This window comes from Thunnus maccoyii, chromosome 6 (genome assembly GCF_910596095.1).
Source record: "Thunnus maccoyii chromosome 6, fThuMac1.1, whole genome shotgun sequence".
Taxonomy (NCBI): domain Eukaryota; kingdom Metazoa; phylum Chordata; class Actinopteri; order Scombriformes; family Scombridae; genus Thunnus; species Thunnus maccoyii.
In genome coordinates, this window is record NC_056538.1 from 23,660,200 (window position 1) to 23,685,552 (window position 25,353).

The 25,353-nt window shown below is 39.3% G+C and overlaps 1 protein-coding gene across 2 annotated transcripts in view; it reads right to left on the reverse strand.

Moving 5' to 3' along the window:
• The window catches only part of pitpnm3 (PITPNM family member 3), a 98,945-nt gene that overhangs the window by 14,961 nt on the left and 58,631 nt on the right, over nt 1–25,353 (reverse strand). For both annotated transcript variants that reach the window (XM_042414859.1, XM_042414860.1), the window contains exons 6-10: nt 13,584–13,773; nt 11,851–11,973; nt 11,053–11,237; nt 7,600–7,757; nt 6,941–7,111 (exon numbers count right to left, since the gene is read on the reverse strand). In XM_042414859.1, the coding sequence (XP_042270793.1) occupies nt 6,941–7,111; nt 7,600–7,757; nt 11,053–11,237; nt 11,851–11,973; nt 13,584–13,773 (827 nt within the window). The remainder of the gene's footprint in view (nt 1–6,940; nt 7,112–7,599; nt 7,758–11,052; nt 11,238–11,850; nt 11,974–13,583; nt 13,774–25,353) is intronic.

Genomic DNA, 25,353 nt, shown 5'->3' on the forward strand with positions numbered 1-25,353 from the left:
CTAAAGCACAAATAAGCAGCCATCAAACACTCAGCAGGTGGTTTATTGTGCTGACAGATGATCTTCGTTTCTGTTTCATTTTAATCCTCTTCATTTCTCCTTTTCAGCCATTAATTAAATCCAACTAATGCAGCAGTAAATGTAAAGAACAGCAGGAAAAATCTTTGTTGTATTTTCCTCATGTGTGAATGCTGAGCTTCAAGTATGGCAGCGCATGTGTAAGAGGGAGAGAGACCACTACTTCCTCCTACATTGTAAAGCATTTAAAGAAATAAGGAACATTTACTTTAACAAGTTCAACTCTGTAATTTCAGATTTCAAAGAGCTTAATGACCTCTCAATATTAAAAAATACTCCAAGGAGGAGACAAGGCATATCTTGCTGCACAATATGTATCAATGTGCCACAACCTGAGGGACAGTCAATGACCTAGACACACACAGCGCACTCATGCATTCACATACACACACACACACATACATGCGTAGGATATACTGTTTATATATATAATTAATATAAATATTAACATTGTTCTCAAAACTTTCATGCCAATAAAGCCCATTGAATTGAAAAGAAAGAGAGAGAGGCAGAGCGAAGAGAGGGAGCTGTGGAAAGCTTTCTCTGAAACAGAAAGCCTGTGAGTGAAATAAATGACTGACTAATCAGTGGTCTGCGGTAATTTCACATTACCGTTTAGTATCAGCTCAGCCTGAGAAAAGTTTTCTCACATGGCATGCTCTAAAAAATGAAAAGTAGATAGCAAAAACACAGCTTTTAATCAAGAATAGACAGACTCTTTGTATAGGCTACTTCCCAAGTGCAATTCAAAACTAGTATGTGTCATATGAGCACAGATCTTTTGAGCAAATATACCCACTCAAATGATCCAAACTGAAGCTCCAGAAAATAAACAATCTAAGAGCCCAATGTGATCAATCCACTTTATTTTAATGCACATTTTTTCAAAAGCTCTGTTGCGTGTTTTATTTTTAAATGCAGCCCTCATTATACGTGAAATGAGAAAAGATTCACTATTGCAGTACGTAGCATCTGTATATACTAGAATGTTAGTTTCTTTCATGTCATTGGTGTATATACTCATTCACACCTCACATCAACAGTATTGATTTTTATATGCACTGAAACATTTATACTGGAGGCCAAGCAATCGGCCTGTTGGCAACAGGCACATTTTGAACGGGCACTGCACTAGTGTCACAATAAGGCCAAGACTCACTGCACAGATGACCCAACCTCTATATGATGTCATTTACTCTCTCCCATTTACTGTGATATGAGTCAATCCAGTGGGATTCCCTTTTATGTGGTGGAGAGGATATGAGGTATGTGGCTAGAAAAAGGCAGCAGTGCAGTTGAAGGCGGTTGATATAAAATGAGAGCAAGTGTTTCCTGCTTGCCTGCAAATGTTAACCAGAACACAGTGTGTCTGGGTTGGTCTTTTATAGGGCAGGATTATGCTGCATCTCCGTAACAGAAAAGATTCTCCTAACAGTTTCATCTGACACAATTTTTCTGTGTTTACATGACTTCCACTCAGACTACATACAACCATTAGCATTGCAGGCACTACCTCCATTCGTAGACAGCATATGTGCTTGCCTGCATTCAATAATTGTAACTGGGGATCAGTTTGTATGTGCATGTATCAAATTATCACCCAGAATATTGAGTTTTGCTTCACAAAGCAGCCAGTTATTGACAGATTAACCCTTTCTCTACCACTTGCCCAAATGGTAATAAACTGTCAGATGCAGCTACATGTTGCGTGTTTGTGTCTGTGAAGGATCAGCGTCTTCAGCAGAATACGGATTAACAGCCGGACGTGAGAAAGAATCAATCCCCGCAGTCAAGGCAAAGACCAATCAGCATTTGGATTTCTTATAATAATGACGATGATGGAATCTGGCACACCGTGATTGTGTCAATGTCGCCAGATTGGATGGTTTTCCATCTAATAGGTCTGTTTTGATCATGTAGGGCAGAGAGATAAATCCTGCTGGTTAAGGATTGTTTAGGCTGGTTTAAATCATTTGAATAATTTTAAAATGCATTAGGCATTACATAACCAGATAACACTGCATCCTTTTTCATACAATAGGTTAAGGCTCAATCAATGTTGTGTGTGCATGCATGAAAATATTTGCAGCTTGTATGCGTGTGTGCGTTTGAGAGAGAAAAAGAGTAACTTTGACAAACAAAGTAGGGAAAGTCAATTAATCGTTGCTTATGAAGCAAAACTTGTTTCAGTTTCTCAAATCTGAGGATTGGCTGTTTTACTCAGTTTGATGGGAAATTGGGATACTGTGCCTTTTTCATGACATTTTATGAGCAGAAAAATCACCTTAAGCAATTAATCAAAACAGTAATTGTTTGTTGAAAATAATTGTTAGTTGCAACCCCACAGTACATTGAAATATGACTGTAATCCTGAAATGTGATTATAGTAAGATATGATTAGCAGATAATGTTGTGGTGAAGTTTTAGAGGCCATTTTGTTTATGGATTCGTTGGACAGAGAGATGAGTTGTGCTACTACTGCAGACTCTTCAGTAGTAATCTCATGCTGAAGTGCAGTGGTCAAATCTTTGATTTTTTTTATTTACACCATCCATGAGTAGAATACAAATGAAAGGGCACTCTTTCTGGCATTGGATAGGATCACATCAAAATCTGTTGTTTGGACTGTTATGATGATAATAAAATGCCACACAAATCCTTCTACATATTCCCAAATCAAAATATTCTTTATAACTGATAACATATACCATACAGTATATATTGTTATCAGTGATTTCACCAATTTTAGTCACACTAACACACATACACAAACACGTAAAAACACCATACAATCTGTTATCATTAATGAGGCCTGCCCCACACCCCTCAGAGGAGCCTCTTTCAGCCTCTGGAACATTAGCAAGGCTCTGTCTTTCCTTCACAGCACAATGAGCACAGAGAGGTAGAGAGAGAGAGAGAGATTATTCAGAGTGAGAGAGGCGAGAGAAAGGGCCACTGACTCTTACACATTCATTGACACACACACACACACAACCACACACACACATAGAAACAGAAAGATGAGCAACACAAAAACCTGCAAGGGCTAGCAGGAAAAGGTGGGGCTACATGGTGACAAAGAATGAGGGTGAGAAAAGAGAGCCTGTGTGTTTTTTGAATGACAAAAGAAGAAGAAAAGCTGTTAAAATAATTACAGTAACATTCAATGACCACTATGGAAACAAAGATTATGATTCAAGTAGGATCCAGGGGAGAGTGAAACAGCTGATGACAGTGGTAAAAGGAAGGACAAGCAGAGAATTCATAAGGTGAGGAAGAATGATTGCACTGTGGCCTTGAAATGTCTTTGAAAGAAAAAGAGATGGAAAGAGACTTTTAACTCAGCGCCCTCCCTTCGGTCCTCGCCATGCTTTCAGCCTCGACACGCAGCAGCATCCTATTAGGAAATAATTTCATGGCGAGCAAGAAAGAACTACAATACCATCTTTACATTAAAGTGCCATTAGCCATGTGATCAATACTGATAAAAATGACTAATTCCATGTGCACTTGCTGTCTTGGATGATCATATTTTCCCTTCGGACCATAGCTGGAAATCAATACGAAGAAGACTCATTCTCTCTATATTAGCAGCATTCATCATAATAAAAGCTCCACTGTTGACGGGTGTTGATGTCAAAGTCATACCCATAGGAGCCTGATTTGATTGGCTCTCCATGCCTTCATAACAAATAATTACCATATTACAGAGCAGGAAATGGGTGATGTGTGCCGCTGTTTCTTCTGCGTGTCTGTGTTTGTATGTCTGTTTCTGCCCCCGTGCTCCTGTCTATGGTTTTTAATTTAACACATAATTTGACAGCATCCAAGACCGATCAATGGAACAGGGATGCAGACCCATAATTAAAACCCAGTATAGCTGCAAGCCTATGCTGTGTGTCTGCTTTACACTTCATCACCTTTATCAGCACTACTGGCTCTGAGAGGCGTCAAGCATCCCACTTTGTGACTTGCTGAACATGATTAAATTAATAAATCACAGCTTGGGCATCCAGTTTACGAGGATGAAATCCGTGTGTTATTTACTATCATGTGTCATAGGTTTTTTTGTACACAGGACACATGAATAAAAGAGAAGAATCACTCGTGATTCCCTGTTGAAACAGCAAACAAATAAACTGATAGAAGCTAATTTGATTAAATATTATGTTGATAAAATATAATGTTGGCTTCATCTATCTGCAAAATTAATATCCTTTTTGGCATTTAAACATAGGTTTGTGCTATGTAACTGTTCCGTTATGGCTTTATTTAAAAATGACAGGACATTTATAAAAAAAACTACAATGCATTTGCAATAATTGGCATTGGGACGGCTCTACCCACTCTGCCTGTTTGTTTGTCTTGCTCTGCTGCCTCTTTTGCAGATACTGGGAGTTAGCTGGCAGGTGGAGCTGGGAGGGTCGCCTGTCGTATATGCCCATCTGGGCTGGGCTTCCAAGAAGACATAAAAGGACTGCCCTTCTGGGAGTCTCTCTCTCTCTCTCAGCTGGGTCTACTGCAGGGCCCTCAGCCTTCTTCCTTTGTTTGGTTTGTTGCACCAGCCAACACGCTTTATGCCATATTTTCACTCATCCACACACTGCTAATACAACTGATGTCTCTCTAGTTAGTTAATATTTTTTAGCTCTTTGAGTTAAATAAATTACTTTTTGATTGATATGTCTGTGTGTTTGGCCTCCCTTCTTGTTGCCTGCTGCTTGTGTGGTTTGTTTGGCTTCCTGGCTCAGGAGCCAATAGGCAGAGTTGGAGAGGACATCAGGAAGCTGCCTACACCTCTGTGAATTGGGTCTAAGCCTATTTAAATGGCTTAATATCTGACATCTCTCTCTTCTCTTCCTCCTAGGCCTCCATCATCCAGTTTGGTTAGGGTTTTGTATTTGTATGCATCATACATTACATTCATTCACACACTGTAGTCATTACTGAGCTGACTAACATTATTATTATTTTATTATTTAAGCTTAAGTTGACAAAAATGTCATTTTTATTAACTTTATTCATGTGATTCCCTTTTTTGTCACAGACTCTGGGTGAGTTTGTGACAGTTTGAATTATGACCATTGTGAATGTGAAGGACACTTGCCCTCACTTCTCACAGTGTATCCACTAATACATTTTTTCCAAAATGTTCTCATTAAATAGAGGATAGGGGTGTGCCCGAATACAAAAATGTTATTCAGCAAAGCACAAATAGTGGGTTTTTTTATGAATATTTGTTTCATACAAATATTTTTAAAATTATTTGTGTGCAGGTCGCTTTCGCATCGCTATCTCAGTCTCTCTCCTCTGCTCCGCTGTTATCAGCAGGTCTCAGTGAAGGGAGTCACATCCACCTACTACATGATGCACATTTCCTAATTTGGACATCACTCCCGGTGTTGGGGGTGTTGCCCAGAGATAAAGCTGAGCTACTGGCTCAAGTGAAGTGCTCCCAAGGGAACACTTATTGTGACACTGTAATTTTCTAAAATTGTAATTGTAATAAAAATAAAAGCATAATAAAAACAAAAACAGGATTTTTAAACCTCTTTCCACTTTTATTCAAACACAAATACAAATACAAACAATTTTGCTGCCTCAACAAATACAGATACAAATACAAATACTGGGCCTTCTGCAGATCCCTAATAGAAAAGTCTGACAGAGCCCAAGCGCAGAATGACAAAACATTAAGCTGGGACTCAGGTTTAATTCTGATTTGCTCACACTGTAGCATTTGCTGGAAATTCATATTTCTGTCCGTGCCATCTGCATGGATGAAAATTGAAAATTTAGGGAGGGATATAGCTGTTCTAATAATTACTTTGGTTGTACAAGTTTTTTTTAGATAGATCTGACATGAGAGGAATCTCACCTACAACTTAAAATCACTCATTCACAGTGCTTAGTGTTGCTTTTTAACTGATTTTATTTACTTTGTGCATAAGAGATGATAATTAAGTGATACATTTTTTACAGTGATCTTAAGAAGGCGAACACTTTGTGCCTGTTTTTGTCTTACTAACAATATATCACACTGTTCTCACTATAATTGAAGACAAAATGGAACTAATTTTCTGTATCAGTGAGATGGCACATCAGACAAAGCTGTTTTGAGTTACATATTCCTAATTATTACATGTTGAGTAAAGGGTTTAATTTTTTAAAGCCTTGCACCAAATCACAAAGCTTTATCTTCTCATTTGGGTTCATGCTTGCAGGCTGTTAGCACAAATGATCTGTCCTACTTTCTCTCAGCGAGGTAGGTGGATAGAGAGGCAGGGGAACGAGGCGATGCGTCATAACTGCTGTTTAGAGTGAGTCTCTGTCCCAAAAGTGGGCTAAAACATGCTTCAGATAAATCAGTGACTCATTAAGGACTCAGTCTTTTCAACCAAGCCCTCCAGGGGGATTACAGCAGTACTGTGCCACATCTAGCAGACTAATATCTCACATACTGTGCCTGATCCTCAGAGAGCGGTGGCAGGCTAAAGGTACTGCACCAAAAGAAGATGATGTATAATTACTTCAAACTTCAGGCTTTGGGGGCAGGATTTGACTCTGCTTTTGCAGGGCAAGCTCAAACAGATGGGATCAAGGCTCTGAGTATTGAGGCTCTGTGTACATACATTTGCACCCATGAAAATTCACATTACTGAGTCAATGAATCTCTCTGCTTCTGTAATCTAGTCTCAGCAACAGAATTCCTCAAAGGTTTCACATCAGCTTTGAAATGCAAAATCCAAAAGGTTATTAATAGGGCAATGCAATTATACCAGAAAATAGATTAACCAATGAAATATTCAGCAGGAGGTACTCTCGCATCTCCACACACTGGTAAATTGATTTCCTTTCTTACCTATGAGCATTGAGCGTCCATCTCCTAGAGGATAGCGCTGGTAGCGCGGCACAGCAAATGGTGGCAACTTGTGGAAGAGAGGCTGCAGCAGTGGCTCCAGACGGGAGGCTGAAGGGTCCGAGGGGAAGAACAGGTTGAAGATCTGAGAGCAGGCCGGATGAAGCTGGCTCACTGAGGGTCAGAAAACACAATGGACAGGCATGGCCATTTAGGAAAAGCATGTGTGATATCAGTATTAAGTGTAGCTGTGTCACAAGAAGGATTTTGAAATAACATAACTAGGGCTCATTATATTTAGATTTTAAAAAAAGGAAATCTATATAAAAATCCAGGTGAAACACAAACACAAACATTTATTTTATTGTATTATAACTATGCATTTACATTTTCTCATCATTTCAATGAGTGGAAGCATTTTCTAAGCTATGCTCTCCATCAGAGGTCCTTGTTGTAGTAAACTACAATGAACTGTGTTATATTTCACTCACATTTCAATCAATCAATCGAACCCTTCGTACATGTCAGTTAGTATAGTTCATTATAGGTGACTAATACTAATGCACACATGAAGAACGCTGCTCTGTTCTTTGTTTGTGCATGTACACATACATGAAGAATAGCATTCTCTCATATCTTTTGCATGTGTTTTTGAGTCTTACCCTGGACGGCAGGCAGCACAGTGCGTCTCATGGCCAGCACCAGACCCAACGGACAGCCCAGCAGGAAACAGTCTGACACCTCAAAGTCAAATCGACCTGGGTTCAACACCAGACTGGTGCTACTGTTGCCGCGTGCCTCCGTACTCTCTTTTGTCAAACTGGGGAACAGATGCGGACATAAAATGTGGAATGTTATCTTAATGGCAAATATGACAATGTGCATTTTCCCCTAAGTGCTGACTGACTGCTGCCATAAGCTTAGAGTGAGGGTTTAGAACTCACTCTCGATGCCTTTGCTCTGACAGGCACATTTTGCTGAAGAATCGCTTTTACCCATGTTCATGTTTCAGCATCAATATTAAAGCATATTTCACTTGATGACAAGAAATGAATGATCCTATAGGCTACAGGATTTATTGCACAATAAAACTGAACAGCTTTGTTTTTATTCCGAGAGAAATGTAGGGGTAATCAGACATTTTAAATGTCAATATTGTGCATGCTAAAACTGGGAAGGTAAATGTGGGTCTTCACACAGATGAGTCAGTGATGCTTTTGCTTTGTCCTGATTCAGTCGTAGGCTGGCTTGTTTTAACATTCTGGGGTCGTTGTCAGCACCGGGCCTTTTATGACTCAGCCTGAGCAGCTCTTCACTCAGCCTTCACAGGCTGCTTCATGCTTACGGCTGTTTGAACAGCCGAGCCGTTCTCAGCCATGACCCTCTGCTGTTTGACGAGATTGCTCTGCTCTCTAGTGAGCCAACATTTCCTCATTAAGTCCTGCATGGGGGAAAAAGGATTAGCCATCAGTCTCCAGCCATCTTTAAAAGCCAAATCAATAGCGCTTTGATTGCCTTCCGCTTCTATTTTGGTTTTTGTCTTGTTTCTCGTAATGTGCACACTCCTTCACTTCTTCATACCAAGCAGATGGGAAACTGTCGGTTGATCTGTTTGTTTTCCTGTCTGACACTGAAAATGCATTTATTATATTTACATGACTGAACAATTACATTCTACTTCTGCAAAAACACTCATGTCCAATACTGACACATTAAATATATTTCAACAAAAATCCATGCTCTGAGTAAGTGGTCCCTCTCATTCATAGGCACATAAAAATGCTGAATTACAGTTTACAGTACCTCCAGAACAGTTATTTTGCCTGTAGCTGCACTGAATGAAGTGTTTTTGATATTTTATGCCTGGATGGTCTTTTGCAGAATTCAATAAATTTCCCTTTTTGTAGCTATAACCACTTCTCACTTAACTGCACAAAGTTACCAATATGTTAAACAAATATGACAAATATTGCATTAGCTAACTGTTACGTTAAGTGAATGGTTGACATGTTTTTATGAGCAATAATGAGCAATGAGCATACGGCGTGCCTCAAAATGCCCAGCCTTTCAGCAGCAGCAAATAGATCTGATGTTGATGCCTCCCTATTAAGCTTAAGCACGGCTAATATATTTCCTTATGGGCATCCAGCATAGACCAAGCCTTTAACTTCACGTAATCTTTTTTTTCTGAGCACTTCAGACTCAATTGATTTCTAAATGATGTTGGTTATGTCCATTTAGGTGATTGAGATGTTTTTCTTGTTATTTTTATTACTATCTATTTAAACATCGGTGAAATTAGTCAGAACACATCCTAACATTGAGGTATTGTGAGAAACCACTGAGTGCACTTTCCTGGGTTTTCATGAGAGCACAAGAGTTACTGTATGACCATTTGCTCATGATCTCACAGGCAAGTCACAGCCAGGGCCAAAGCAGAGTAAGGAGCATGTGGAAACATCTGAAATGGAGTGAACTGGAGGTAGACAGCCATCCAAGAGGCCACTCTGATAGGATGGATAATAGGGGGGAAAAGGAGATTTAATAAAGCCTCCTGGTGACTGGGAATGTCCAGGGGGACTTGTAGGGGAAAAGAGCACACTCAAGAGCAGAGGTTACACACTCCACACAGTCAAGCTCAGGCTTAATCAGGAGTGTAACAAGATGTGAAAGGTGAGAGGTGCTCCGCCATGAACACAATGTGGCATAACTGTGAGTTGATGGGATCCTAGTCTTAAGTGAATGTGTTACTGGTGTGTGTGTGTGGCTGTGATGGTGTAAGCCTAGTGGAGCGTGTGATTTTGAGTGGGAACACTGGTTGCTTGAAGTGAGTCAACATGGCAGCCGTACCCCCTCCAGCCACACCGACCCAGCTAAATTCACCCGCAGCGCTCAGTCTTCCACTCAAACTGGCTGGCACAGGCACAAACAGGCTATTTATAGCCCGGCTGAGGCAGGTAGGCAGGCACGGCAGTCAAGCTGCAAATTTTGATAAAGAGCAGGAGCAAGACAGGGTGACACATTCAAGGAAAAGCTTGGATGAGAGTCGGTGTGCAACATCTGGGTCATCATATGAAGCCCTAACGAGCTGACAAATTCTGTATGGTCTGAAATGGGTGGCAGAAATTCTAACACTTCTCACAATATAGTGATTTGCTCCTTTCGCTAAGTTGTAGGTGTTGTTGTGTGGATTCAATTCATCATAAAATTATTCAAATGTTACTTTTGAAATTTACAGATGTACATAACAATGTATCAATTTATATAATTATTATCATTATTTCAAAAAGAAAATACGCTGTTTTGGGCCAAATTTGTTCCCCCCTCCTCCTTATACAGATATTGTTGTGAAGTAGAAGCAGTCTGATTAAGATTACATGCTTTCTACCTTTGTCAAAGTGTGTTTGTATAAATGTATGTATGGGTGTGTGCACTTAACCATGAAAAATAAGAGTGCTGGTTTTGCACTGAAGTCAGATAAGGTCACTTTTTCTTTGAAGAGAATAAATAAAATCAACTCATGACTTTTGCATTCGAATGCTGTTTGAAATGTAGTCAATTTTTCTTTACTTTGCAGTCAAAGTGATTTGATCCAAGTCCAAGATTATTAGGAGATAAGTAAGGCTTTTTCTTAAATATGGCATTGAGGATGTATATATTAACATTTATGTGTATACAGCATAGTATGACAACGATTGTTTTTGCAGTATTAAAGGTTATGTCAGGTTTAGGAGTTGCTTGTTTGGGGATAAAGGTCAGAATCGGGATCAGTTTTAGGTTATAATGGTTACAGTTAGGCAGTGGAAGCAGCAAGGTTGGTTTCAGAGGTTAGGTTTTTCATGTAGCACTGCTAGTATGTATGTTTGTGGGTAAGGGTGGGCAACATGAATAAAATATGTAATTTTACATCATGATATTGATACATATGGTGATATTAAAATCTGGAAAATCATATTTTTTATCATCTGTTTGTGCATGTTTATTGGTAATACTTTATTTATATAGTTGTCTGTTGTTATATATATGTACTGTATGTCTGTAAAAATAATAATCATGGTCCATATCGTCATATCACCCATCCTTCTGTGTATGTGTGTTCATTTGTGCTGCTCTACCTGGGAAAAAAGCTGTGCTGGCCCGTGGATGAGGTGTCTCCATCATATGAGTCACTCTGCTTCCGGCTGAGCGGTGGCCCACCCTGCGGCCCTTCGTTAGGGGCGGAGATATCAATGTTGCTCTTACTCAGCCTCTTACTAGAACTCAAACCCGGGCTGGACTCCCCGAGGAGGCCTGAGTTGTCCTGAGAAGAAGGAGGAGAATGTGTAACGAAAAAAAAAACTTCTTACGCTGCGACAGGAAATTACACACGTAATCAGATGGGAGTTGATACATTTTTCCCAAGTGAACAGTTAAATGTGGGACGGAAAACCGTGTGTGCCACTGCAAGAGTGAATCTATTAGATGTGAGTATAAAAAATTAAACTCAAATGTGTCTTTTATTTACAGCATTTACATTTATATTATTTTAAGGCTTTTAGAAAGACATGCTGCCAAGGACATTGCCGCTGTGCCAGAATGATAAAAGACATTTGGAGAAGCCATGCTTTGATAGAGGTGTTGTACTGAAAAGCTAACTGAAATAAGATGAATTTTAAGTCTCTTTTGGTTTACTAGAGAGGACAGGGAGTTGTACAAAAGGACATTGCCACTGGTGTACACGTCCTTGCTTGTAGTAACTAACTCCACTGATGAAGACAAGGTATAACACAAGTGTGTGATCTTGATCACTTGCAGTGATCTCTTAATCATATATCTCCAGTAAAATTTTCTTTCCCCAGCTGTTAATAAGTCCCCCAGTTCTGTACAGTCCTGTGCATCATCATCATGTCATGACTGTAAGACTGAGCTCCCACCTTCAGGCTCTCAGTGCTGTTGTTCCTGCTGCTGTTGTTGGGGCTGTCAGGTCTCTGGTGGTTGCTGAAGCACAAAGCATCAAAGCACAGCACACCTCCCACACAGTCGCCCATCAGGCATACCTGCTCGGAAAATGTTCGATTTAGACTCCTTCCACATGTGATGCACGCAACCAGTAGTCAGCAGAGTTTAACAGTAGAAGGCTGTTTTCACATTCACCTGCTGAAGAGGAAAAGTTTCTGTGTGCTCAACCAAAATCGGAGTTGAAAGTGCATATGTACAATTATTATGATTTGTGAAAACACAACTAGTTTGGAGTGTGATGTGGCAACTTGAAGCCTCCATTGGACATACACTGAGAATGGACTTTACAATGAAATTGGAGAAGGTTAAACATGAGCTTTTGAAATTAAAAATATTTGTATATTCATAGATTCTGGATTTTTCAATGGGGGAGGAGGTATAGATGTCTTTTTAAGAATTTCAACTAGTTAATTTGTGGAATATCAGACACAAATTACTATTCAAAGGAGAATATTTTTATATGTGCTAAAATATGTCTGGAGGGGATCGTTAAAAACATACTATACACAGTGTGTTTTGATCTGGTTTCACTTGTTAGTAGCTCATTTAGAATATTCATCTGGTATAACAACAAGGCCAGCGGTGGGAGTAACCATCTTGGAATAAAGTTTGTCCAATTTAGGAGTGTTCACACAGAAGACTTTCCTGTTCATTAGCATCAGTATGCAGAAGTATAGAACTGGGACACAGCTCCTGTTTTTAAGTTAAATGGTGATTCCTGTTTCCATCCAGATGATGATCACCGGGAAAGAATCTACTGAAAAAATGCTTGAAAAAAAACTGCAGAGCACAGGACAGACTGTAATTTGAATTGATCATTTTAACAACCAAACCACATTGTAGAAATAAAGTGGGAGAGGGAGGTAGAAACGCAGGTATCAACATTATATACTAGTCTCTAAATCCCATGTCAGATTATATAAAGTATCAACCTATCACAACTTACACTATCTATCCACAATGGCGAGAACTAATCAAGAATAATGGACATTGGTGTGGTTGTAATTACCTTTATTGTAATCACCTCTGGGGCTGTTAACTTGTACCTCTTGATTGTATGTCTTTTGCTGATGTTTATTAGCTAATCAAGATTGTATTGACCACTCAATCATGTGCCATCAAGGCCTGAACATCTGAGCGTTTTCATGTCAAACAAGCCACTAAACTACAGCAGTGAATGCTTCTTTAAAGAAAAAAACTGCAGAAAAACATAATTTTTTTCAATTATTTGTCGGACAGCCTGCCATTACGCTCATTGACCTGACTTTTTAATAACATTTATAATACTTAATACAATTTAAAATAAGCAAAGAGAAGTTGCATTTCAGAGCCCTGACCTAATGCTATTAAATTCAATTTAATTGTTTCACAGGCCATTACCTAATTAGAAAACATGGGTTCTTACTGTATCAAGAGCCCAATAGTTGTTATGCACAAGAGTGGAATGTGCTGCTTAAACAAGGTCTGGAGGCCTCTGAGGGCCTGAGCTCCCATAGTTTGCACAGATTACACAGCCCACTCAAAAGCAATCTTTACTTCCTTTGACAACCATTGACTTCTATTAAAGTGCCTACAGCTCATTACTCGATGAGAGAGTAGAGTGTAGAAGCTCTCCTCTCCTCTCCAAACAGAAGAAGTTGAGACAGACCTGACCCGTGAAACCCTGGCCATCTTCTGACTGCAGGAAGCTGCGGTAGACCTGGTTGGCCCGGGCAATGACGGTAGCCACGGCGTCCTGGTAGCGCGGTGAGACAATAGCGAGGAGTGGGAGGGCAGCCAAGGGCAGATGGTCGACGCTGCTGGACACACAGCTCTCGTCGTAGCTGTAAGGGTTCAAGCTGGAGCAGAAAGACAATGGGTTGGAAGCAAGGAAGAAAGGATGAGTGGATGAAAAGAGGGAAGATATGAGGAAACACAACAGATTATATAATCACTTTATGTCTAAAGAAAGCCTTGTGTTGGTGTTTCCTCAGAACTTTTAAAATACCAATCATCAGTTCTTAATGTCAAAACAAATGAGGTTAGAGAAATTTCTGGATGTCTGAGTTTCTTTTGTGGTACGCTTCCCCTTAACTGTCCTACATTTACTCATGTCTCACCCAATCTGTTCATGATGCACTCTATCTGATTTGAGGCAATGCTTTTCCACAATGGTATGGTGTGTGTTGGAGTGTGTGTCTGCACAAGCAAGATAAGGAGAAGAAGGATGTTATCTCAAGGAATAAAACACAAGCAAACCTACGCAGGTACCAGCAATGAAAGCAGAGTGTTTGTGTCTTTACTGCTGTGTAGTCTTTAATGGATATGTGTGTGAGTGTGTGTGTGTGTGTGTTTGCTTGTGTGTGTCACAGTGACAGTGCACACGCAGATCAAAGCAAGACACTTCATGTGACAGTGTGGGGAAACAGTAAAAGATGGTGTTGCCCTGCACACTCTCCTTGAGCAGAGGTGCCAACCTTGTCACCATCCATCACATGCTCTGATTACAGGAAGAAGCAGCAATGCCACACCAAGGCTGAAATATATCTGCATCCATGGACACGTCACTACACTGAGGGGCACAACCTCTGAAGTATAAGAGTCCTGACAGAAAAAGACATTTGATACAAAAACGTGTATACTCAAACATGGGTAGTGCGCATTTTTGGCTTCTTATTGATATTTATTACATCTCTGTTCAATCTATTCAATACAGAGATAGCTTTGTGATATGTTTAGCTTGGCTTAACACATAAAACTGGCAGCAAGGAGGGGAAAGGGCTAGTCTGTCGTCCAACGACTTCAAAACTGTTAGAAAATAGTGTTATTCCATATTTTCTTATAGTCAACAAATCCTATGAAAAGACCAAAACCAACTATTGAAATCTGTCTCTTTATGCTCTCTGTCAGTGGCACTCAGCCCAAAGCCCATTCACTCGTCAGGTCAAGTTAAGTCAGTTTTATTTGTTAAGCCTAAACTCACAAATATGCTGTACAACATACAACACTCTCTATTCCTAGATACTCAAATTTGGGTAAGGAAAGAAGTCACAAACTAGAGATGTAAATCTAATCCCCTTCAAAATAATCTCCTCGAGATGCAATACACATGTCCCAGTGTTTCTCCCATTCCTGGAAGCATTTCTCTAGTCATCTTTTGTCACCGTGTCCAGAGCCCCCTGTGTCTTTTCCTGGATTTCTTCCACATCTTCTTTCTGTCAGTCTCAATTTTAGTTTCACCAAGCCTACTTAGCAGCAAATCCAATAACTACTGCTAATGATGGCTTCTGGGAATTTTTGGGTGCCCCCTTGTATAGTTTCATTTTAAAAAAGCAAAGTAGTTTTCTAAAACAGCTGAACACCGTTGTTTTTAGGAAATATTACTCAAACAGGAGTAAATAGAACATTTGTTATATCCAGTTACTGATCAATAAATGCTTGTTAATATTGCAAGCAGCAAGATGGTGTTTTTGGGGTGGATTCAAAATAAAAATCCCACATTCATTGTAACACAGTTACTGGAAAACAATGAAGCTCTTTAGCACAGAGGAATAAGATATTCTAGATCTAAGATCATATTTGTTGAAAGTAAGAAAAACACAGAATATCACCAGCTTTTTCCTTTGACATAAGTAAGTATTTAACAAGCAATTAGCTTACATAATGGAGCTAACTGGCTAATGACCAACACCTGGGCCCAGTCACTATTCACACTTTTTGCTTAACAAACCCCAGGTAATTATTGGATGTATGATAGCTAACAAGACACAACATGGAAATAAAATTGCTTTGGATTTGTTGGAAGGTGTATATTTTATCTTTTGACAGAGACTACTTGTTTTCTCTCGCTACCAGCCTTTTTGCTAAGCTCATCTAAACATATCCTGAACCACTTCCTCTACTCAATGCACAGAGATTAAATTGATATCAATCTTCTAATCTAATTTTACTAGGAAAATAAATAAGCGTATTTCCCAGAATGTGGGAAATGTTCTTGTTGTTCTGATAATTGGACTAGCATAATTTATTGGTTAGTATTTTTTATGTCCACTAACATCAAGCGATTCGATGGTGACTCAGGGGCTTTATGAACTGTTTAATTAGAGCCAAACAGCAGGTTGCCATGGTTGTAATACCCCAGAAAAGGAAAAATGGAGACTGTGTAACATCTATGTGAGAAAATATTACCCTCAGGGTGGGAACAATTGGGGCCAGAGCCACGTAATGTGCTTCCACTGATTGTCAGTGTTCCATTGCATATTAGTCAGATTTACTTGATTGTTCAAAGTGACTTCATGATTGTATTAAGTCCTCATTATATTTCTGTTTAATGACTAAATTGCTTTTAAATATAGAGATGAAACTTTGCAATTTTGAGAATTTCCTCTGCAAAAATCACATTGCTTCTTTATCATCAGTTTCAGTAAACTGTATGATTCTATGCTCATGTTTATTGCAGCCCTGGCCAATTTCTGTTTGCAATTACAAAATACCATGCCGCAGGCTTTGGGAAACCTGTTGGGAAGAAAAGAGAGAAGAAAATAGATGTGATTGTTGTGCTCCCAGCGACACAATGTTCACCAGCCAGTCTCTGACATCTGCAGTGGATAAAGCCACCTCCACAATCCCCATCATGGCACACATTGACATATCTGTTTTGGAGGCAATCATTTGAAAAACTCATTGTCAGGCAGTATTTTCTGCTTGAGATATATATGAAAATCAAACTGGCAAACTTATCATCCACAAAACGCTTGGTAAACCTCTGAACAGGTTCTGTTTATGCATGTTTTGCTTGGAAAAAAGCAAAGAACACAACTGTGGTTTGCACCTTTCACCTGCTCTGACCAGGTGGATGCTGCAAACAGAAATACCAGTAACACTTGACACCGATGCTGCACTGTGCTCTTGATTGCTACTCACACACCCACTACTGTACCTATTCTCTAAGTTGTGTAAAATCGAGTTCCCAGCAAGTCACCAAAATATCAAGAAGGTGGAGGTGAGAAAATTATGTGAGACCATGGAAAATGCCATCTCGCCGGCCAGACCTGCCATGTTCCAGGAGATATCACAAAAACAAAGCCTGCAGTATCATCCCTTAGAGGGATAGTGGAGAATTATAAGTTGGAAGTACAAAATATTTACACTGAATCAGAAAATCCCTATTCCTTATTTTATGTCTATATGCAGTCTTAAGATAATGTTGAATAGTGAGCTTAACCTAGCTCAACCCTTACATGTCTATGTGATAAAGTAGCACTGCCTCTCAAAATTAGAGAAATGCCTCCTAAAACTCTTTGAATTTAATATGTGTATTGTAATTTTCATGTTTTTAAAGGTGCTATTTGTATCATTATCATTACTATCAAGAAAAGAGGTTAAACTTCAGGTCAACTTCCTATTGAGATGCACACAGCTACAGCAAATTAATGAAAATATGCATTTCAGTGAAAGAGGTTCCTGTTTTGCATGCGAATTAGAAAGCATTTAGTAAGCACAAGTGGCTAAATTAGCACAAAATGACACCTTAAATACTATATTCCCCTTTGAGAGAAGCTGCTGTGTGACATCCAGTAATTGATCTCTACAAATAGAGAAATAGAGAAGTAAAAGAGAACACTCACAAGCTAGTCTGACTCTGGATAGAAATGAAAAATAGCCCACATTGCATTTCACCTCTACCTGTATATAACACCACATATCAACTGTGTGACTTGAAAACTTTGAAAAAATCCAATCAAGGTGTATAAGCATCAATTACAATCAGAGTACTCCATATGATATTGTGATTATACCTACTCCCATGATAGGAATAATTATAACAAAGCAGTAAGATAATATTACATGGGTATAAGGTATTGTGCCTTAATCAAATTATAACTGTTGTAATTTGATGAACATGTAAATGTGAGGGAAATAAGCAAACATTAACTTAGAAGAAAGAGGTTCATGTGATTTTAGAGACGTGCACATACAGTAGGCACAATGCCTTTGCTTATTTCATGGTGAGTCACAAAATTACTAAATGGAGTCAGAAATTAATTGGATTATCACTAATAAGAAATTTAATTTGCAACAGCAGGGTTACTACACTTAGTCTGCTCTAGTTTGAATTGTATTGGGGCCCTATAATGCCTGGGCGAGGAATAAGGTTTTACTAGGATGCTAATGTTTCTACACTAGACGGTCCATGAACATTTGTGTTATAACAATGTGTTTTACCTGCTGGATAGTCCCCATCCATATAGTCTCCATATAGTTTCATCTGTAGTAGCTTCACTCACAGAACTGACTCCCTGTGGACTAGCTGGTAATAACGAGCAGCAGTGAGGGGAGTCACACCCCAGCATTAACTCTGATGTGTAGCTGTCAGAAAAACAGTTTGAGGACAGCATCTAAAGCCTCTTGAGAGGTTGTTTGCCTCTGCAGTATCAACTGTGTGATGTGCGAGCCCTTCTCTTGAGGGCAGCATTTTGAGACAGATTCTACACTTTGAGTAGCTTCCATGAAGATTTGTTAGAAAACAGGTAAAAAGGGAAACCTTTCTGATATATTCTGTGACACTAGAACGGTGCTGCACACAGTTATTTGCATAACAACAGTGTCACTCCTTCTAAAGAAGATGCTGTGTGAAATATTCAGCTCAGGGAAGTCTAGTGCAGAAAAGGCAACATAAAGGTTAGCATGCAACGAAACAACATCAAGTGACCTCATTATTTAAACCAAGATGATTTGTTTATGAGGTGGCTGTTTAATGAGTTTTGGAGCTGAAACAGGAAATCCCAACATCCCAGCATAGTGCCAGTGAGGGTTTGGTCCAAACTTTGCAATCTCCTCGCCTTGATCTTATTTGAGTCTTGTTAACAACTGCTGCAAACACACTCTGTCACTGAGAATGCAAAAAAGAAGCTCCAATTAATATTCCAAACAGCTCTACCTCTGAACAGGGTTCACAAGTCACAGGACCGGAACAGAGGTTCAACACCTGCTGCACTGTTCAACAAATGTCAGGTGAGACACTCATTGTTTGCAATGCATAATTGCTTGATTATGCAACTGCTTGTTAGCATTATTACCATGGAGCAGCCACTGTTTTCCATTCAAAAGAGTTCCCCTAGATTATTTGTTTGTTTGTGTGTGTGTATGTACATGCGTGTGCATGAGCCAAACTGTTCTCGGTTTATTAGCCGAGGCAGTCTGAAGATGAAGCGCCCTAAAGGGCTACAGGTTATTCTCTGTTCAGAATCAATTTTCCTAATTAATTTCAAGTCAAGTCAATTTTATTTATATAGTGCCAAATCACAACAGAAGTTATCTCAGGGCACTTTTCACATAGAGCAGGTTGAGACTGTACTCTTTCCACAGACCCAACATTCCCCCATGAGCAAGCACTTGGCGACAGCAGCAAGGAAAAACTCCCCTGCAACCACAGGCCAAAATGTTACAATTAAACTTTCATGAACTGAAAACACACCGTGAAATAGCAACAGCTATGCCAATATTCCTATTCTAATCTGGGATACATAATGTACATAACCAACGTTGTCGCCATGGTAGCGACTTGTCCATCACAAGGTAGCTACACCCTAAAGCATTCCCTGCTTTATCATCTATTTTACTCTAAATGGGACCATAATTTACAAAAAAAACATCATTCTGTATTCAAGAAGACTTGAAACTAGTGATTGAGACCATAAACTCATTAGGAACGTGTTTACTGAGGTAATAAATCAAGTGAGAAGGAGGGTCATTTTCTCTTGAATTCTATACAGTCTAATTTCTTTTTGAAGCCAGTGGAGTCATACCCTGCTGGCCATTAGAAAGAATGCAGGTTTAAGGCACTTCCGCATTGGCTTCACTTTTCAGACTCGGAGCTTGCTGCTTGGGCAGTCCCTGAAATTTGTTTTATGTGGGAGTTATAGGACATATTCTGATCAAAGATAACTCCCAGATTCCTTGCTGTGGTGCTGGAGGCCAGGGCAATGCTATTTAGAGTAGCAGTATCGTTAGATAATGTGATTCTAAGGTGTTTAGGGCCAAACACACTTCAGTTTTGTCTGAGTTTAGTAGCAGAAAATTGCAGGTCATCCAGGTATTTATGTCCTTAAGGCATGCTTGGAGTTGGATTGGTTTAATCTGGCCTAATTGAAAAATATATTTGGGTATCATCTGCATAACAATGAAAATGTATGTGTGTTTTAGTGTTACCTAATAATATTACCTGGAGGAAGCATATATAAGGTGAACAATATCGGTCCAAGCACAGAACCTTGTGGAACTCCATGTCTAATTTTTGTATGCATGGAAGATTCATCGTTAACGTGTACAAACTGGAATCGATCAATAGAACTTAAACCAGCTTAATGAAATTCCTTTAATGCCAATTAAATGTTCCAGTCTCTGTAATAGGATGTGATGGTCAATGGTGTGGTGTGGTGTCTAATGCAGCACTAAGATTTAATAAGAGAAGTACAGAGAGAAGTCCTTTGTCCGATGCAATTTGAGGCGATCATTAACGTTCTTGTCCATACATACATGTGTGTTGGAAAAAGCTGCTCTGCCAAACAATCCAAATCTCATCTGAATGTAACGGCTATAATTAGTGTTAATAATCCTCACTATAATTTCCACAAAAATGCTGGTGATCAATAAGGTTATGGCTGTGATACCAGGCGTATAGTTTTGACAACTAAGTGGTACATTTGCTGTCAGCAACAGATGGTGCTCTACAGTCTGGATTTTATAGTGTATGGCTGTAGATGTAAATCCTTAAATAAGAGCACATGTCTAACAGGCTTCAGGAATGATACATTTACTTGACATGGTAACATCAATACATCAGCACAGAGGCAGCAGATATCTCAAATAGACTGCTTGGGAGGCTGATGCTTTTGCTCTTCAAAAGAGGGACATCAACAAAGCCATGAATAGCAGAGGAGTGTGTTTCATGTCGTCATGACGAGTCTGCCCCTGTCATTTCAAGATATGAGTCATTCATGAGTAGTAGCATTTACCCTCTCTCATTATTAAAATGCAAGCGATATTAACTGATAATATGCTGAGGTCACACTGAGGTGTCATTAAAGTGCAAGTCTTTGAGGACTCACTTACATGACAGAAAAAGCTTAATTTTCTTCTCTGTTACAGGATGCAGTTGACTTCAGATTAGGTTGTCCCTCATCTTTGAACCAAGTGAGCTTTCCAGTTTCACCACTTTTCCTGTGATTACATGTTAATTATACTAGAAACACTGTCAGAGACTCAGTCAATGACACCTGAATGCAAGACAATTACTACACTCTACTATACAGAGAGATGTAAAGAAGTCTTCCTCAAGGTTTTGTAGTAATATGATGATGAAGAGATCCGTTAACAATGGTGGGGAGAAGATAAGGCTGAGTGAGCTAATTAGTTTAAAAAAAATAGAAATACCTCCTCGTGGTTGTATGCCTCTGCCAACCAGTCAGGTTGGCGTTTACATCCATGTCTGTCCAGACTCATATCATTTTTGTAGTGAAGACTTTGAAGGAATTTAATAAAAGGTATTGAGTGTATTTTGTGGCAAAATGGAAGTTTTCACTATATGGACATGCATGACTCCAGTGAATAATTCAGCCCTGGCTCTTCACCCATTCATCGCAAGATTGTTCTCTCAGCTACAGTGGTAAGCAAACCTCCCTAGTCAAGTGTATTTGTAAAACCGTTCCTTTTGTTGTTGTCTAGCTTGTTATTCATTGTCTGTCCCCTTGCCGCAGCTTTGTTGTTCTCGTTTTGTTGTATGTCCATTAGTGTGTAAGTTCATTGAGAGAAACAAAAAACAGAGTCGAATTCCTTGTATGTGTTTACATGTTTGGCCAATAAAGCTGATTCTGATAGAACACAGAGTTGTAGCCATGACAGTAGACGTTGCTTCAGATATGGATGTTGCTGCAAAGAAGCTAAAAATAAAATGTGGACACCTCACACACATCTTCAACCAGCAGCACAGAAGATCTATACAATCACTACAGTTTCAAGGTGGGCAACCAAGATTAGTGTCATCAATTAAGTATCCGACCAAATGTGAAATATGGTCACAATCTCCCCTTCTGTTCCTAAGTTATAGTGTTGAATAATTGCCAGAAAAGTGTTTTTGCAGATTATGATGTCTCAGTGAAGTTGATCTTTGACCTTTTGGATATAAAATGTCATTACTTCATAATTTTCTCCTATTGGACATTTACAATATCTGAATGAATTCTTAAGTAACAGCCAAAATCATGTTTTGTGAGGTCACAGTGACCTTGACGTTTGACCACCAAATTCTAATCAGTTCATCCTTGAGTCCATGTGGCCATTTGTGCCAGATGTAATGAAATTCCCTCCAGGTGTTCCTGAGATATCACATTCACGAGAGAATGGGATAGATGTGAGGTCACAGTGACCTTGACGTTTGACCACCCAAATCTAATCAGTTCATCCTTGAGTCCAAGTGGACAATTGTGCCCAACTTGAAGAAATTCCCTCAAGGCGTTCCTGAGATATCATGTTCACAAGAAAATGGGACAGATGGACAGACAACCCAAAAACATAATGTCTCTATCTCTGACTTTTATGCCTCTGTCGCCGGTGCGGAGGCATAAAAAGAAAAAAAAAAATCAAATCAGCCTCATCTCATGCAGCATAACCTTGAGATAAACTCTGTTACACTGCCCTACGACACCCTTGCCTCTCGCTATATAATGTCAAACAGAAAACTCTGAAGTCTGTCAGATTCCTGCTTAATTGCTCTCCCCGATTCTTAATGGTTGGCTTAGCACTGCACGTTTGCACAATTAACATTAACAGCAACGGCCCTCCATGGAGTCCTCTTAATTAGGGAGAGGGACCAGAATAGTAGTAGCACATCCGCAGCCGCCGATGGCCAGAATAATGAGTCTCTATCTCTCTATCTCCTATTCAGAGATAGGGTCTTGACTGTCTCTGAACAGAGGTCACTTGCTGTGCACACTGACAAGTGGACTTCCTCTGTTCTTCCTGATAGAATACTGATCCAGCACAATGACGCTGAACCTACTGAGATAAGAATAAATTTCATTCTTCTCTCCTACTGTTCAGATGAGGTTTTTAATAGCTGAAATGTTTCTTTTTCTTCAAACTGTGACAGAGGCGGTGTGTTGGCTGTGAGAGGAAATCAATTTCGGAGCCTTTTCACTGTTGCTGTTAATTGGACAGGCTATGTTGCACGTCAGTTTTCCAACTGTTTTTGTGTGGGATGTACTTGTGTAAGTGTGTTTACGGATTGCACATGTGTGTTGTCTTGACACCCAGCTCCTAGCCAGTGCTGCCAGGTAGCTTCATTAGCAACCAGAGCTAATAATGAGCACCGAGAGCCTCTCAGAGCACAGCAGGCTGTCCACGCACATGCCGAGAAAGACAACACAAGCTGAGAAGCATGTTCATTCTCTACGGGGACATCCTATAGTACATAAGGAATTGTCAAGCACAAAGTCCAAAGTGATTTGTTTGTGAGAAACTTTTTCTTAAGAGGTTTTGCCACCTCCACTCCGTGGTGTGATTTTCAGCCAAGCTGTTACCCAGAATGAGAGTAAATTACCCACCCAGCAGCTATTCCTTCCTGCGTGGCTGACTATTCTTCTGATGTTTATGTTGGCACACAAATAAATGAAGCTCCACACACCCACAAGTCCAACACTGTCATTAGAGCAAACACTGTTAACTAACAAAAGTGTAGTTGAATAAGTGTTGTGTTTGTTTGTGAGGCTGTGAGAGTAAGTTAAGGACCTGGAGCCATTTGGGCATAAGAAGGCTTTGTCTAATTTCACTGGACAGCTAAAACACATATTCACTGCTCACTGTTGTCAAGAGATTTTCAACAGGTTGTTAATTAGCCAATATTGGAAAATATCAAAACAAAAGTCGTAGTCTACAGCCATGCTAGCAATGCTTTGAGGCTATCCTTGGGCCATAAACTGCATAAAATCTTATATATCTTATCTATATATATCTTTATATACAATCTATGACATAGGCACAGCGGTGCTTTGAGCTATATGCTAAATGTGAGCAGGCTAATATGCTCACAATGTTGAGTAGGTGGTTACCACGTTATCGATCTTGATTTAGCATGTTAGTATGCTAAAATTTGCTAAAACAATGCATCCTATGATTGGTTTACCAGTGCAATATAATTTTGACCTGCTGGTTGTGCTCAGTGAAAGAGATATTTCACTCTCGAACAAAGTGGTGGACCGACAAACTGACATTTCCATTCTCAAAAAGGATTTATAAAATAATTAATGAATAAATTGAAAGATAACAGAATAAACCAAAAAGGAAAATAAATCTTTGAATGTGTACTAAATCGCATAAATTTACTTAATTTTCCACTTTCAAGTTAAGATGTCGCTTTTTTGCATAATTTGTTTTCTGTCAGCAGAACCGTTCTTATAGGTGTAGCTTTATTTTATTTATTTATTTATTTTTTATACAATATACGACTTGTTTTCTCTTGCTCTACATGAAAACATTCAGGGTTGGATTATGGGAAGGATCAAAATTATCAAGCAGGTGCCTTGACTCTAAATTGCATATTGATTAAAATCTAAATAAGGCCAAACCTTATTTTGAAGATTAAAGCAGAGAAAATAATTAAAATCAAAAAACAAGTTGCATTCTGAGGTTATAGGATACACCTTGAAAATCCTGCAGACAAAATGTAATCCTGCTAAAGAAAAATAAAGTGTGCTATTGGACAAATATAGCCTCCTGCAGGAAAATAAATCCTAACATGACAGTTTAAGACTAAACATGGAGCGTGGAAACAATTTATTATGCATTACTTGTTTCTGAATTTATGTGTGCATTTAACTATTTATTCATTTCTCTGATAATTTCATTAATTTATTTATTTCCTATGGTTTGGTTCTCCATGACATACAGCTAAATACGGGGCTTTTTAACAAAAATGCATTCATGCATGTCTGAATGTAAATTGTATGTGTATCACTGTGTATGTGGATGTTCATGTGGGTCCTCGTGTGCCTACATGCATAAAAGAACAGGCAATCAAGCCATGTCACAATAACCTATGGGAAGTTGTTGTCTTTAATATTTTATCTCTGGATGTATGAAAACCGAGCGGATGTCAAGCTGCTGAGTAGCAACAGCACTAAAATCTCTTTACACACATCTTGCTTCCAGTCACTGCCTCAATCCTGCTAACGTCAATCACAAAACCAGACAGAAGCCTCGACTTGACTGCCAAACCCATCTCACCATGGTGATTAGTGACAATTCAGACAAAAACATCCTCAGCATGTAATTGGAGGGCAGCGAAAACTAAGTGACGCTGTCAAAGATAAAACTGGTGACCACTGCGACATGTGACATTAAATGTGAAATGAAATCATTAGTTACGCTTAAGCAGCTGTCTG